The 16,225-nt window shown below is 46.5% G+C and overlaps 1 protein-coding gene across 1 annotated transcript in view; it reads right to left on the bottom strand.

Moving 5' to 3' along the window:
- skila (SKI-like proto-oncogene a) overlaps positions 1–16,225 on the bottom strand; it is a 40,717-nt gene that overhangs the window by 4,301 nt on the left and 20,191 nt on the right. The window contains exons 3-6 of the mRNA XM_078791360.1: positions 5,718–5,816; positions 5,360–5,448; positions 2,030–2,172; positions 280–605 (exon numbers count right to left, since the gene is read on the bottom strand). Coding sequence (XP_078647486.1) covers positions 280–605; positions 2,030–2,172; positions 5,360–5,448; positions 5,718–5,816 — 657 coding nt within the window. The remainder of the gene's footprint in view (positions 1–279; positions 606–2,029; positions 2,173–5,359; positions 5,449–5,717; positions 5,817–16,225) is intronic.

Raw genomic sequence — 16,225 nt, 5'->3', positions numbered from 1 at the left:
AAGACATACGGGTTATATTTGTAAATGTATTATTTGGAGGTTGTTTATGTTGGTGTAGTTGGTTGGTAAAGCGAAACTTATGCTTCCAATTCCCTCCTTTTTTTAGTTGGGAACTGATATTTACCTGAACCTTACTTAGGTTCTACTGCTGATTACTAAACATACTTTCTTATGGTAGGTTCCATGTTTCTATGGCCAAATATAACACAATACTGAGTTCCTTGACCAAATGGTGTAAAATGGCCGCTACTGAAGGTTGATTCCAAAGCCGCTGCTCACCATCTCCAGCTGCAGCTGTTTGTGCAGGGTGGAGTTGAGCTTCTCCTGCTGCCTGCTGTACATTTGCATGATCTCCACCACGATCCTGTCCTTGTCGTCCTCCACCGCCGCCACGCTTCCGCCGCAGCCCGCACCCTCCCCCGTCACAGGCGGTGATGCGGGAGGCGGGGGAGCAGGAGGGGGAGGGGTGTGGGCGGCTATCTTGCCGCTCAGGCTGCTCGTCTCCATGGAAACTGCCTGGGTTTGGCATTCCCGCTCGGAGGCGGCACGTTGGGATTTGGCCTCCTCGGCGGCGGCGGCGGCCAGGGGAGGCGACGCGTGAAGGTCTGGAAAAGATGAGGGATGAAGTTAGAAAGAAAAAAAAAAGCAGCAGAGAGGAGGCGGCTGTGCCGGCGGCAGGAAGTGCCAGCCGAGTCGCTGCTGCACGTTCTCTCGCCTACGCTACGCCAAACAGAAACAAGTTAACACCTCCAATCTCGGACAGTGGAGAAAAAAAAAAAAAAAGACGCCATTCATCAATGCACCACACGGGGGGGCTGCTAATGAAGGCAGAGCCCGCCTTATTTTTATTCCCACAGCAGGAAATAGCACGTCTGGCACAGGAGAGCCTGCATTGCTAGCACCCGACACACACACACACACACACACACACACACACACACACACGTGCATCACAACAAAGTAGGAAGGACAGAAATAGCAAAATTGTGCAGACAGAGAGGAAGAAAAGCGAGAGCAGACTGCAGGGGAGGAGGTTGGAGATGCAAAGATGAGAACGGAAGGGACGGAAGGTGCCAGGGAGGATGAAACATTCCTGTCATTCACACGCATGATAATGGTATGAACACACACACACACACACACACACACACACATACACAGGAAGTGCAGAAAAGGAGGTCACTGCCACCCTGTTTGCTCATCAACAGTGAGGGTTCCCCCCTGAGTCTTGAACTGAAGGTCAGCACGTGCATGGCTGCAGGCACCCTATATGTGTGTGTGTGTGTGTGTGTGTGTGAGAGATGGACGTTTACTGTTTACAGTGAACACGTGTCTCCTCCATAAGCAAAATACGCTTGTCTCTCCCGTTCATGTCCTACAGATGCTAATGGATCTTGCTAGCTGCTGTGCATGAGTGTGTGTGTGTGTCATTTATTTACACTGAGAAATATTTCAGCATCTCATCTGCACGCGTGCGAGGTAAGAAGCCTGATAGCGAGCGCACTTAGCGTATTAATAACGAATCACGGACGTGTACTGTAGGCTCGTTTACGGCGCACCCTTTTTGACGGCGCACCCTTTTTGACGGCGCACCCTTTTTGACGGCGCACCCTTCAAAAGTGGACACCTAAAATATAACGTAAGAACATAACATACGGTCTAGTGGTTAGCGCGCAGACCTCACAGCTAGGAGACCAGGGTTCAATTCCACCCTCGGCCATCTCTGTGTGTAGTTTGCATGTTCTCCCCCCGTGCATGCGTGGGTTTTCTCCGGGTACTCCGGTTTTCCTCCCACATTCCAAAAACATGCTAGGTTAATTAGCGACTCCAAATTGTCCATAGGTATGAATGTGAGTGTGAATGGTTGTTTGTCTATATGTGCCCTGTGATTGGCTGGCCACCAGGTCCAGGGTGTACCCCGCCTCTCGCCTGAAGACAGCTGGGATAGGCTCCAGCGGTAGAAAATGAATGAATGAATGAACATAACATACAAGGAACACACGTGTGATGATAATACTGTGATACTGACCCATGGGGGGCTCGTCGTGGTGCAGCGCCCGGCGGCCGTAGTGGTGTTTGAGCAGCGCTCCCAGCATCTCCGGGCTCATCTCCGCCTCCCGTCGCAGAGACACGTTGGGAGCCACCATCTTATCGTACGTGTACAGGTAGTAGCTGGGAGACAAACAAGACCATTAGACGCTCACACGGCCCACCCCCCACAACACACACACACACACACAAACACACACTCACAATGGGTGACAGTTTTAACGGGCGTGAAATGAATCCCGTTTATTTCCTGGTTCTTAAGTTGCTGTCTGAGCGTGGTGATTGATGGACTAGACTAGAGGGTGTCTTTTGTTTTTCTTAGCCTACTCATCACCGCCAGCAATGTCACCTTTCACATACTTGTGAAGCTCATAAAGCCTTATGAGCTACGGACTATGCAGCATATATATACACACACACACACACACACACACACGTGCTGTAATTCATTCTGCATGAGCCATAAAAGCACGGCGGTGCTGAATCTGCTAAGTACAACAACAGCGGCTTGCCAAGTCTTTCAGTGGAGTTAGCAGCGTAAAAAAAAACCAAGACAAGAGAAGAAGACGGCGCAGGAATATGGATAGCTCTTATCTGCTCTTTACACCAGCACCGCCTTAAACAGACCTCCGCCTTATCACAAATGTCCAGGTGGCGCTACAAGCGAGGCAGAGACGCACTGGAGCCCTCTTCCTGCTGCCATGGAGGCACCACCCAGGACAGAGAGGAGGACACAGATCAGAGGACAGAGGAGATAGGAAAGGCAGGAGGAGACAGGATGGAGAAGAGATGAAGGGCCGGAGGACAGGACGGAAGAAAATATGGAGAGGCGAAGATAAGAGGACAGAGGAGAGTATAGACAAGAAAGTAGAGAGGAGAGATGAAAAGAAGAGGGAGGAGAGAGAATAGGAGGTAGGAGAGGAGAGGACAAAGAGCAGAGGAGACGGGATGGAGCAGAGAAGAAAGGAGAGAGGACGGAAGAGAGAGCAGAGACGAGAGGACATAGAGGAGAGAGGAGACAGGAAAGGAGAGAGGAGAGAGAATAGGAGGTAAGAGAGGAGAGCACAGAGAGCAGAGGAGACAGGATGGAGCAGAGAAGAAAGGAGAGAGGACAGAAGAGAGAGCAGAGACGAGAGGACATAGAGGAAAGGAGAGAGGAGACAGGAAAGGAGAGAGGAGAAAGGAGAGAGAATAGGAGCAAGGAGAGGAGAGAACAGAGAGCAGAGGAGAAGGGATGGAGCAGAAAAGAAAGAAGAGAGGACGGAAGAGAGAGCAGAGAGGAGAGGACATAGAGCAGAGGAGAGAGGACACAGGAAAGGAGAGAGAATAGGAGGTAGGAGAGGAGAGGGGAGAGAGGATGGAGCAGAAAAGAAAGGAGAGAGGACGGAAGAGAGAGCAAAGACGAGAGGACATAGAGCAGAGAAGAGAGGAGACAGGAAAGGAGAGAGGAGAGGTGAAAAGAAGAGGGAGGAGAGAGAATAGGAGATAGGAGAGGAGGTAGGAGAGGAGAGGACAGAGAGCAGAGGAGAGGGGAGAGAGGATGGAGCAGAAAAGAAAGGAGAGAGGACGGAAGAGAGAGCAGAGACGAGAGGACATAGAGCAGAGGAGAGAGGAGACAGGAAAGGAGAGAGGAGAGGTGAAAAGAAGAGGGAGGACAGAGAATTGGAGGTAGGAGAGGAGAGGACAGACAGCAGAGGAGAAGGGGAGAGGGGATAGAGCAGAAAAGAAAGAAGAGAGGACGGAAGAGACAGCAGAGAAGAAAAGAAGAGGGATGAGAGAGAATAGGAGGTAGCAGAGGAGAGGAAAGAGAGCAGAGGAGAAGGGATGGAGCAGAAAAGAAAGAAGAGAGGACGGAAGAGAGAGCAGAGACGAGAGGACATAGAGCAGAGGAGAGAGGAGACAGGAAAGGAGAGAGGAGAGGTGAAAAGAAGAGGGAGGAGAGAGAATAGGAGGCAGGAGAGGAGAGGAGAGGACAGAGAGCAGAGGAGACGGGATGGAGCAGAGAAGAAAGGAGCGAGGAGGCGAGAGGACATAGAGCAGAGGAGAGAAGAGACAGGAAAGGAGAGAGAAGAGGGGACAGAAAGGAGAGGAGTGGACCCACCCCCACCAACAGCAGAGGCTGACACAGGGAATTGGGTAGGGCAGCTGAGTGGGGTTGTGCACAAGCAAACCAGCCTCCACGTCTTCCCTCCAGGACAACAGGAAGCGGCTTCACGACAGAATAGCGTAAGGCCGATGTGGCTAATGGACGTGGCCCGTATTCCAGACCTGAGTGCTGCCGAGTCAGTCTTTTCAGAAGAACTCCATCAGGGGCGATCACTCGAGGGCCACATTTGAGTTCAAAAACATGCTTGCTCACGGTGCAACGCAAACAAAAGCACATCACAGACGCGCGACATAAACCAACTCAGCTAAACATAACATGTAACTTAAAACTGTTATTTACAAACACCCGCAGGGCATGCTGGGTAGTTGAGCTCAATATGAAGAATAAAACATTGGATGTTAACTTCACGGGCTGCACGGCGGTGTAGTGGTTAGCGTGCAGACCTCATAGTTAGGAGACCAGGTTCAATTCCACCCTCGGCCAGGTTAATTATCGACTCCAAATTGTCCATAGGTATGAATGTGAGTGTGAATGGTTGTTTGTCTATATGTGCCCTGTGATTGGCTGGCCACCAGTCCAGGGTGTCCCTGATACATGTTTGTATTGGGTGTTAAGTTGCTATGTGATGAATTTAGTGCTGTTGGTAGTGACGACATCTGAACTGTAACTGTACACTGGTACATATTCACATTTGGCACCTAGACCTCACAGCTAGGAGACCCGAGTTCAATTCCACCCTTGACCATCTCTGTGTGGAGTTTGCATGTTCTCCCCGTGCATGCGTGGGTTTTCTCCGGGTACTCCGGTTTCCTCCCACATTCCAAAAAACATGCTAGGTTAATTAGCGACTCCAAATTGTCCATAGGTATGAATGTGAGTGTGAATGGTTGTTTGTCTATATGTGCCCTGTGATTGGCTGGCCACCAGTCCAGGGTGTACCCCACCTCCCTCGACCCAAAATGAATAAATGTTAACTCCACCTTGTTTACTTCTTTCATCAACCCCTCCACATTTTGCAATTAAGCACAAACATTGGGAGAGTATCTCCAGCTACCCAGCATGCCTTGAGGCAGGATTGAACGCTTGCGGCAGTATCGGTCTCTAGGTTGGGAAAAAAACTGCTTTGAGGTCTGTTTATGCTTAGGTTGACTTGAGACCGAAGAGGATTATATACAGGCCTAAAGATGTTGAACGGTGCAGTACCTGGGGTGAACCAGGGTGGGGGGCCCCGGCTCCTCCTTGATGTCCAAGAAAAGGCGGTTGTACGCTGCAGCCGGCGGAGACGCTTTATCCTGTGGAGGAGAAAAAGGAACGGTTTGGAGGGGAGTCTCTTTGAAGACAGCTTGGAACAGGAGAATTACCACAGAGGTAGGATTATTAAGGTGCTCAGATTGGGGGGGGGGTGGAGGAGTATAAGATGCTAACATGGCCCATACATGCAGGAGTGGATGTGGATTGGGGGGGGGGGTCTGCATGTTTGTCTGAAGAAAAATGGGAGGTGACGGCGGGGCGGGGGTGATGACGGAAAAGGGGAGAAGAGATGGGGTGCCCAGCGACTGACCTTTCTCGTGGGCTCCACGTCGGCCAGCTTGCTGCCAGGGGAGCAGAGGTCCGTGGAGGGTTTGCGCGACTGAATCTCCTCCTCGTCCTCGGCCGCCTTCTGAAACAACAAAAAGCGACACACCAAGGTCAAACAGGCGGCCATGCTGATGGAAGCGCGGGAAAGAAAAGTAGGAAAAGCGGAGATGCGAATGACATTTCAATCAGAAGGGGTCCTGCACAAACGATGCGCCAGCGACGGCGTCGCGAGAAAGCACCGAATAAAAGACAAGCGGCGTTGGAAGCGGGCCTCCACGTACATAGCCTTCCATCCATGATGTTGCCACTGTGACTCATTGGTAAACATGGCGCACAGCTGGGAGGATGCGCTACCAACTCCTGATCAAACATAGTGGAAAATGCCACGTAAATGTGCACTCTTCCTTTAAGGAGGTTCTAAGTAGAGCTTCAAAATGCCAAAAGAAGAAATGGGAGTGAGAGAAAAAAAAATCAAATTATTACTAAGAATCATTAAATGTAAAAGCACAGCCTTTAAAGGGCAAAATATGTTGGCATAAAATGTGTATTGAATGTGATTTAATGTCAGGTATTGATGTTTGGATGGCAAAGGCAACACAGCTTTCTCTCTTTGAAGGAGGTGGGATTGTTGACTACATAAGCCAAAAAAACATCCTGAGGCTCACCGAAAAAAAGCCCAGTGGTAGACCCAAAAAATGAGCCGGAGGGATCCCATTGGCTGTCCATCAACTACATACTAACTCCTTATTTCTAAAATCACAAATACTTCAACTTGCTGATATAGTTCATCTTCAAACAGCTACAAATAATGCATAAGGCTAAAAATAACCAATTAGCTAAAAATGTCATCCAATATGATCTCAGGGAAGAAGTACATTTAAATAAAACACTTCTATGCTAGGACTACGTTAAAAAGCCATAGCATTTCAGTATGTGGAATCAAACTATGGAATGGATTGAGTAAGGAAATCAAACAATGCACAACGATGAGCCAATTCAAGAAACAATACAAGCAGTTGATGTTTGCTAAATACAAGGATGAAGAGTCTTGAACCAGTCATGATGTGCTATATATATCACTATATTGACACTTACTATGGTACCCATTATGTCGTACGAGGTACATTATTTAAAAAAACAAACAAAAAAATCTTAAACTGTATTATGGAAAGCAGGAAGTGAACAAATGTACTAACAGTTACTGATTGTAAAAGTACCAGATGGAGGGGTAGGATTTAATAAGCTTTGCTTCTTCCTACTCCTTTTGGACATGTGGAACTGTGAACTGATTATGTGATGCATTCAATTGTAATCTGATGCAAGTTCAAATCAAATAAAACCAAAAAAAAAAAAATTGCAAAAAAATGAAAAAAAATATTTTATTAAATTAAAAAAAATAAAAAAAATAACTTAAACTATATTAGGAAAGCAGGAAGTGAACAAATGTAACAGTTACTGATTGTAAAAAGTACCAGATGGAGGGGTAGGATTTAATAAGCTTTGCTTCTTCCTACTCCTTTTGGACATGTGGAACTGTGAACTGATTATGTGATGCATTCAATTGTAATCTGATGCATGTTCAAATGAAATAAAACCATTACCATTACCATTACCATCAAGACACGGGACCATCCTAGACCCAAAAGAAGGTCGGAAGTGGTGCCGAGTGCAATCCCATAACCATCAGAGTAGAAAACAGCTCTTCCAAAGGAACAACGTCACTGGCAGGTCGAGAAGATGGTTTCTCCACCATCATCATCCTTCAATGGAAAAACAGAGCTTTGGGTCGTGCAGGGGCGTCAAACGGCAAAAGCTATGTGGAGATGTTGTTGTGATTTGACAAAGGACTTCTTCCAGATGAATAAGATGACTCTTTTGGACCATCCAGTGGGTTTGGGCTTTTTTCTTTTTTTTTTTTAGCTGACTAAACATTTTGTGTCTCAGTCCCATTTCTACTTTTTGCATTTTGAAGCTCTACTGCTTTATAATTCATCATGTCAGACTGTCAGTCTGTGAGTGCTCAGTAAATAGCAGCCTCTCTCATCACATGGAGCAAGAGGCCAGGAGCTGATGCATGTGTGACACAGACTGGGACGGGGAGGTGTGGGGGGTGGGTGGGGTGCTTTGACCCGGGTGACACTATTTTCAAAAACAAAACAAAACTGGAAGACATAAGACACCGGAGGAACAAGACTTTCTAGTATTTCCGCCGTGCAAACAGCTCTAGCTGGAGGGGGTGCAGGGGGTGCGGGGAGGGGGACAAGAGACCGAGACCCAGAGGAGGAAGAAGGAGAGCTGGTAGAAAGCATCAATAATTGACTCAGACGCCATCTATTTATCCACACGCGTACACACGGTGAATAATACAAGACGACAGCCATTGATGGGCTCCACTGAAGGGATTCCTCGGCGCTAAGAACAATACGAGGAAATGAGCCTGTCAAGCAGGTAGCAGCCACCTGACGTGAGAGCTAACGGCTAATCCCCAAACGGCTTTATTCAGCAGATTAAGGCACCGGGGACACAGATTATTCATCCTCAATTACTCCATGTGTTCTCATTTTACATGTCGTTTTGGATATCAGCTGTAGGGATTGGCAGACATACTCTTAGCTGACATTGTTAGCTCTCCTAATGACACATTAACAACAACATAAACAAGCTAAACTAGCAGCTACATAGATATATGCACATTTGGTTTTTTTTTTCGTTTTTTTTAACTCATTGGATGAACATATTCTGTCAAAGAGTTAGTTACGGCAGCTACGTATTGTCTGCTGCGATTTTAGTGTTTAATAGTGTAATGGTAATGGTTTTATTTCATTTGAACATGCATCAGATTACAATTGAATGCATCACATAATCAGTTCACAGTTCCACATGTCCAAAAGGAGTAGGAAGAAGCAAAGCTTATTAAATCCTACCCCTCCATCTGGTACTTTTACAATCAGTAACCGTTTTATATTTGTTCACTTCCTGCTTTCCTAATATAATTTCAGTTATTTTTATTTTTTTTTTAATGTAATAAAAAAAATTTTTTTCATTTTTTTTATACTTATATTAAAACAAAATTTTTATGGTTTTATTTCATTTGAACATGCATCAGATTACAATTGAATGCATCACATAATCAGTTGACAGTTCCACATGTCCAAAAGGAGTAGGAAGAAGCAAAGTTTATTAAATCCTACCCCTCCATCTGGTACTTTTACAATCAGTAGCTGTTACATTTGTTCACTTCCTGCTTTCCATAATACAGTTTTTTTTAAATAATGTACCTCGTACCAAAGTAGGAGGTGATATGAGCATCCAATGCCATAATGGGTACCATAGTAACCATCAATATAGTGATATATATAGCACATCATGACTGGTTCAAGACTCTTCATCCTTGTATTTAGCAAACATCAACTGCTTGTATTGTTTCTTGAATTGGCTCATCGTTGTGCATTGTTTGATTTCCGTACTCAATCCATTCCATAGTTTGATTCCATATACTGAAATGCTATGGCTTTTTAACGTAGTCCTAGCATATAAGTGTTTTCAAATTTAGTTTACTCATGACTTTATTGTTTTTGTTGCCGTAGCGACCCGTAAAGCAAGTGCGCAGCTATGGATGTTCATCTCCTTGGAGCCACCATGCCCAATTCCGTATCAAATCCAGTCTATATCTATATGAACCATATGCTTGTTTATATATATATATATATCATGCCTACAAGAAAAATCGATATTTTAAAAGTATCGATATAACACCCAGCCCTAGGTGCAGTGTGGTCATGTTTCCAGGTGTTGCCTATGCAAGTCCATCTTTTAGCGAAGTCAGAGTAAATAAAGTGAGGCTGGCGCCGGGCCTGTGCACACGCCTGAGGGATGTATGGCTAAATACGCCTCCGAATGTTTAACGGCTGCATGACATGTACACGTGGAACTCGGCTCAACATTTATTGATATTTAGCAGACAATATGGATATGATGAAGTAACACTAGTGTGTGTGTGTGTGTGTGTGTGTGTGTGTGTGTTATGTTATGGCTGAATGAATATGTGTTTACACATGTAACAGCCTGGAGCCATATGCACAGCCAGGTGTGTGTGTGTGTGTGTGTGTGTGTGTAGAGCGAGGGGGCTCGTCTGCTTGCACATGCTTGTGATTTACCCCCCTCCCCACTGCAGCACTTATGGGGGGGGGGGGGGGGGGTGGAGCGACTTCAGTCAGGTGACAGGCCAAGGCAGTTAGGGGGAGGGAGGGAGATTGAAGGAAAAGGCAGCCATAAAGCCACTGCAGTGGTGCGTGCGTGGAAACCAAGCGGGTCTTCTCTTCTGCAGCACATCGAGGTTGACTCTGGTGTGTGTGTGTTTTTTGTGTGAGTGTTTGTGTGTGTGTTGTTTTCCTCCAGTCAAAGTGACATTAACAACAGGTCATCCGGCGGTCTTTCATTTGCTTGACCCCCGCCCCTTGACAGCAGATGTTCTGCAGATGAGACAACTGACAGCTCATTAAAAGGCGCATGGCAGTGTGTGTGTGTGTGTGTATGCGCTCGTCCAATCACGTGCAGGTTGGAAGGACAGCGGGGCCGACCCCTAGCATGTTTTTTTCCCAAAGGCCACTTGAAGGTTAAAGCGGGTTTAAAATGTCGTACATTCAGGGTACGTTTACACGACAAACATTTGTTTTGCAACTTTCGCCGAAAGGCTTGGATACAAACCTCGTTCTGTTGCCATTGTTAGTGGGCGTGTCACAAACCGCTGCAGCCGTCCAATCAAAAAGGGACAAGATTTCTTATTCAGCCTGGTGGACGCTTGGCCATTTTGCCGGGCTCTATATATCGCCGTGTGCGCACACAAGTCGGTTCATTCATTCATTTTCTACCGCTTTTTTGACACAAGGGTCGCAGGGGTGCTGGAGCCTATCCCAGCTGTCTTCAGTCGAGAGGCGGGGTACACCCTGGACTGGTCGCCAGCCAATCACAGGGCACATATAGACAAACAACCATTCACACTCACATTCATACCTATGGACAATTTGGAGTCGCTAATTAACCTAGCATGTTTTTGGAATGTGGGAGGAAACCGAAGTACCCGGAGAACATGCAAACTCCACACAGAGATGGCCGAGGGTGGGATTGAACCCTGGTCTCCTAGCTGTGAGGTCTGCGCGCTAACCACTAGACCACCGTGCCGCCCACAAGTCGGTTCCAAATGTGAAAATTGTAAATAGTGTTATATTTGTAAATAATGTAAAACAAGTCATTTTTGTGTTGTTGGTGTCGGTACATTTGTTTACATATTTGAGTTGTCAAAGTTATTCTTGAAAAGCTGCTTTTCTCCCTTTTTTAGTTGGGAACACATATTTCCCCGAAACATACCAATGTTCCACTGCCGATTACTAAAGAGCACAAAAAGGTAGAAACAAACTTTTTTTTCTGTCGAAACACGGGAGTCTATTCTTGCTTTTGGTAGCTTCCATGTTGATATAGCTATAGAACAACATGTTCTGTGTGCCTTAAAAGATCAGTCAGAATCCTCAAAAATGGCCGCTACTCAAGGCGTTGTCTTGAGTGCCGAGACCAAGTCCGAGCGTGATGTTAGGAGACGAGATCACATGGAAAATAAATGCATCCAGACTGACATATGCCACACCCGTGATGTTGCCTTTGTGTGTATATACAGCATGTATACATGCCAGGTCTTATATTCATGTACCGTATATGAGCATGCTTGGCTAATGGCTGCTTGGGTGATTCTAGTTTACCTGAGAGTTGACAGCTTCCACGCCCACCACCCACTATCCCACACACACACAAACATTCCCCTGCTCATTATTCTTGTAGGCCAGTGCAGGCATAGTGATGAGTATGAGTATACCTCAACGCAACTGTCTTTTTTCCTTCCTCGCTATACCCATCGTTGTCTCTTATTAAAAGTGGACCCATGATGCTTTTCCACTGTTCTGACCTATAAATGTGGTTAGAATGTTGTATTCTGGTGTTAAAGCATGCCAAAGGTTCAAGATCATGAGCTTTGTGCATTTGGAAGCGAGTCCTGTAGGTTATTGTGTGTAGCGGCTCTACATAACGACCTGAAAATGGACACAACAGGTCCCCTTTAACAAAGACGGTGTTGGGAATGGATTTGGATTAAACTTTCAGGACTTGTCTGACATGGGATAAGGAAGAACTGGTTACATTTTGGGAGTAATCCAAAAGTTTAAATTTTCCCAAAATTCACCCACTAATTATTACCTGTTTCTATTACGCATTTCAATGATAAGCATTGCTAGTATGCTAACATTAACATAAGCATTTTTAGTTATTGTCATGGGTAGACACATACATAAACACTACGCACTATCGTGCTAGAATGTAAATGCTAACATTGCTATCATGTAGGTCAGTGTTTTTCAACCTTTTTTGAGCCATATTTGCACATTTACACATTTGGCACCAAGACCTCACACCTTGGAGACCAGGGTTCAATTCCATCCTCGGTCATCTCTGTGTGGAGTTTGCATGTTCTCCCCGTGCATGCGTGGGTTTTCTCCGGGTACTCCGGTTTCCTCCCACATTCCAAAAACATGCTAGGTTAATTAGCGACTCCAAATTGTCCATAGGTATGAATGTGAGTGTGAATGGTTGTTTGTCTATATGTGCCCTGTGATTGGCTGGCGAACGGGTCCAGGGTGTACGCCGCCTCTCGCCCGAAGACAGCTGGGATAGGCTCCAGCACCCCCTGCGACCCTCGTGAGGAAAAGCGGTAGAAAATGAATGAATGAATTCTGATATGTTATGGAGCAGGGCTGCACGGCGGTCGAGTGGATAGCACGCAGGCCTCACAGCTAAGAGACCCAAGTTCAATTCCATTCTAGGCCATCTCTGTGTGGAGTTTGCATGTTCTCCCTGTGCATGCGTGGTACTCCGGTTTCCTCCCACATTCCAAAAACATGCTAGGTTAATTAGCGACTCCAAATTGTCCATAGGTATGAATGTGAGTGTGAATGGTTGTTTGTCTATATGTGCCCTGTGATTGGCTGGCGAACGGGTCCAGGGTGTACGCCGCCTCTCGCCCGAAGACAGTCGGGATAGGCTCCAGCACCCCCCGTGAGGAAAAGCGGTAGAAAATGAATGAATGAATGTAGCTGCTCTACACAAAAACCTGAAAATGGGCACAATAGGCCCCCTTTAACAAAGACGGTGTAGTCCTAATGTGCCTAACTAATGAAGCCCATCTCTCATCTGGCCTTGTTTGTGCACATGTGGATGCCCCCCTCCGCCCCCCTCCGCCCCACACAAACCCAGCCAGCCCTTCATCAGGCTGAACCTGGCCTTGTGACAACGTGGATTAGCATTCCACACACTGGCTCGGCTGAACTCTGCCCTGTTGTTCCTAATCACCAGCAGTCTGCCGAACACACACACACACACCCACACACACACACACACACACACACACAGGGCGGCAGCTCGATGAAACATACTGCCCTAGACAGACTCCACCATGTGAACGTTCACGGTGACCCATTTTCCACAGCCTGGGCATATTCCCCAGACCATGAGCGCACGTGACGCTTCGACAGCAGACGCGTTACTGGAGCACAAAGACCTTGTTTGTGCGTCCGTGTGGGCTAAGTGCCGTGTTAAATACTACAACTACAACAACAAGCAACCACCTGGGTTGCGGAACGACATCCTCGTTTGTTGTGTGCAGTTTTTTGCTGTTCTGCCATTTTGGATTAAAGTTGAAAAGGAACTATGGGGCTGCCATTCCAAACCAATTCAGACTGGATCTACGACACTGGCCACTAGCAAGACAGACATGATGAACATTCATTATATATATGTTATATTATATGTTATATTATATTATTTTTAATGTTACGGCCAAGATTGACGTGGCTGGTGTAGTGACACTTTGCCAGACCACAACGGCTAGCTACTAGCAACAGGCAGCCATGGGCTGCTATGTTTTTGTTCGGGGCGAGGTGTGAAATCAACACAGGAAGGAAGTTCCCAAAACAGTTCAAGTATGATGATTATGATTATTATTATTATTATTATAATGATTATCATGAATGTACCCGTAACCCTTTCCAGGCAGAATAGGTGCGTCCCAGTACATACATTAATCAGCTGCCTCTTATATGTTTAGAACGCACATATGTCATACCATTCAGAAGCCAGAAACGTAACCACTTCCACACTGGATTTTCCTCACTATGATGTGGGACATGCAATGGCTGACATCATGATGTTATGGAAGCTAATGTTTTGTGTCATTCCTGCCCCCTAGTGGGGCACTGGCTACTACATATTCATTCATTCATTTCTGAAAAACCGCCATATAGCGATAGAGAGAATTGAAGTGTGATTTTGGGGGGGTGGGGGTGGCTGTGGAATGTGTGAACATGGCCCACGGTGAAGACCACTATTTTCAGACGTGGGTAAACGGCATATGAGATGACAAGGGTTGGGAAGGTGGGTGTGTGCGTGTGTGTGTGTGGGGGGGGGGGGGGGGGCACTGCTGTACTACACCAGCAGAGTCTGGCAAAGCCCACATGAAGCATTTAGTGTTTCCTCGCAGCCAAGCTGCACAGGAAGTGTTGGATTGCACCTCCGCTTCATTCATGAATTTCACAGAAATGTCACAGGCGCCAGATACAAGAGGGTCTCTCTTTTTGGGGGGGGGGGGCGGGGGAGTTGGTGGTTTGCTTTCTCTCTCTCTATATCAGATCCATGAGTACCGTTTGTGACACCGTGCCGCACAGAGAGCAAACAAGAAGCGAGGTCAAGCCCCCCCCCTCACGTGGACACGCCAGATGACTGTGGTCTCAGTGTATGTACATGTATGTGCATGTGCAAACACGGTTACTCCCTGCTGAATGCATCATGTATATATATATATATAAGCTGTATGTAGAACACACATCCAAAGAGCGATGAAGCGGAAAGGAAGGGTACGTGTGTGTGTGTGTGTGTGTGTATGCCATGTCGCTCATCATACTCTACATCAGGGGTCTCAAACAAGCGGCCCCCGCCTTGATCCCCTCCAGAGCTAAACAGGTTGAATTGGCTGAATCTCCTATTCCCGAAGGTGAATAGAAGCTAGCAGGGTTAGCATGTGTGGTTGTGTGTGTGTGTGTATATTTTCAACACATTGTATTTTATGGCTTTAATGTAAGGTGGGTCGTACAGTTCGGAGGGGGAAAAAAAAAATGAAGCATGTAGCTCGTCTTGCTAGCCGTACATACACATTCTCCGCACACGCAACACATCTTCAAAATATGCCTGCGTAAACAAAAAAAATAGGTATTTGGTAGTGAATTAGTTGACGCGGGAAACACTTAATATAGCAACATCGCTAAACCGTCAACACGGATGCCTTCCATGTATGAGGTGTGTTATGAAACAAAACCGGTGATCGCAGGGTGCTTGAAAGCTGCGTCAGTCAAACGAGACGGCGACTTTCAAGGGGTGGCACTGACGGTTTATAACGGTCACGGTTTGACCTCGGAGCAGATTATTTCCATTATGTAGAAAGGGGAATGTTTTGTTTTTCAAGTTAAAGAATGATTAGCAGCTCATTGAGATAACGGTTTATAGCCAGGATAGCTTGCACGTGCTGTTGCTGTGCAGTATAGAAATGAAACAGTAACTGGCTCGTAACACACACACACACACACACACACACACACACACACACACATACATAAATCTTATCTCAGGCACAATAAAACACAGCACAGGCCTTCAGCTTCACCTTTCATCTATGGGGGGGGGCATGACCGTATCATTGCAAATGTGAAGGCTAGAAGACAGTAGATCATAAGAGCGTAACCGTGACGTTCGTAACTGACAGGTAAGGCAGTACAACACCCGACGACGCTCCTTTTTAGCCTTTGTGCTTTTACTTGTGCGCTCTGTTCCAGACAAAAACTTTATAAAAAAAAAAAAAAAAAAAAAAAAAAGAAGAGGAAGAGTCGGCCGCAGAGATGCGGTCACGCCCTGTCTGTTTCCACCACATCCTGCTATGCTTCGCTCTGGCGGCCGTGTCCAGACGGCGACTTGTAGAAAAATACACACTTCCTGGCATAGCGGCGGCCAAGTTTCGTCTTTTACGCCGCTAAAAGCCGAGCAATATGTAATATGTCATTTAGGCGTCACACGCCGCATCACAAGGACGATGGGAGCTGCCAAACTAGTCAGACACACCGCCGGCACAATCAACACTTTGGAGGCCATATTACAGGAAATGATATGGCATTATGATCTTCGAGAGTGAAGTAAATATTGTTCATGGTGGACATGAAGCGAATAGAAACACATTCCGATCAGTAGTGAAGCTCTGATACATAAACCTGCCATCTGTCTGCTCTGTGCTTTATAAATGAACCACCTTGCCCCCCCCCCTACCATCACACATACACACACACACACACACACACACACACACAGCAGAGGTCTTAATCCAATAAGCCATTTATCCACGGACTGGGA

This window comes from Doryrhamphus excisus, linkage group LG6 (assembly GCF_037039965.1).
Source record: "Doryrhamphus excisus strain RoL-2023G ecotype Guam linkage group LG6, RoL_Dexc_Guam_v1.1, whole genome shotgun sequence".
In the NCBI taxonomy this organism is placed as follows: Eukaryota; Metazoa; Chordata; class Actinopteri; order Syngnathiformes; family Syngnathidae; genus Doryrhamphus; species Doryrhamphus excisus.
Note: the sequence above shows the minus strand (reverse complement) of the source record. Positions and strands in the feature narration are given on the sequence as shown.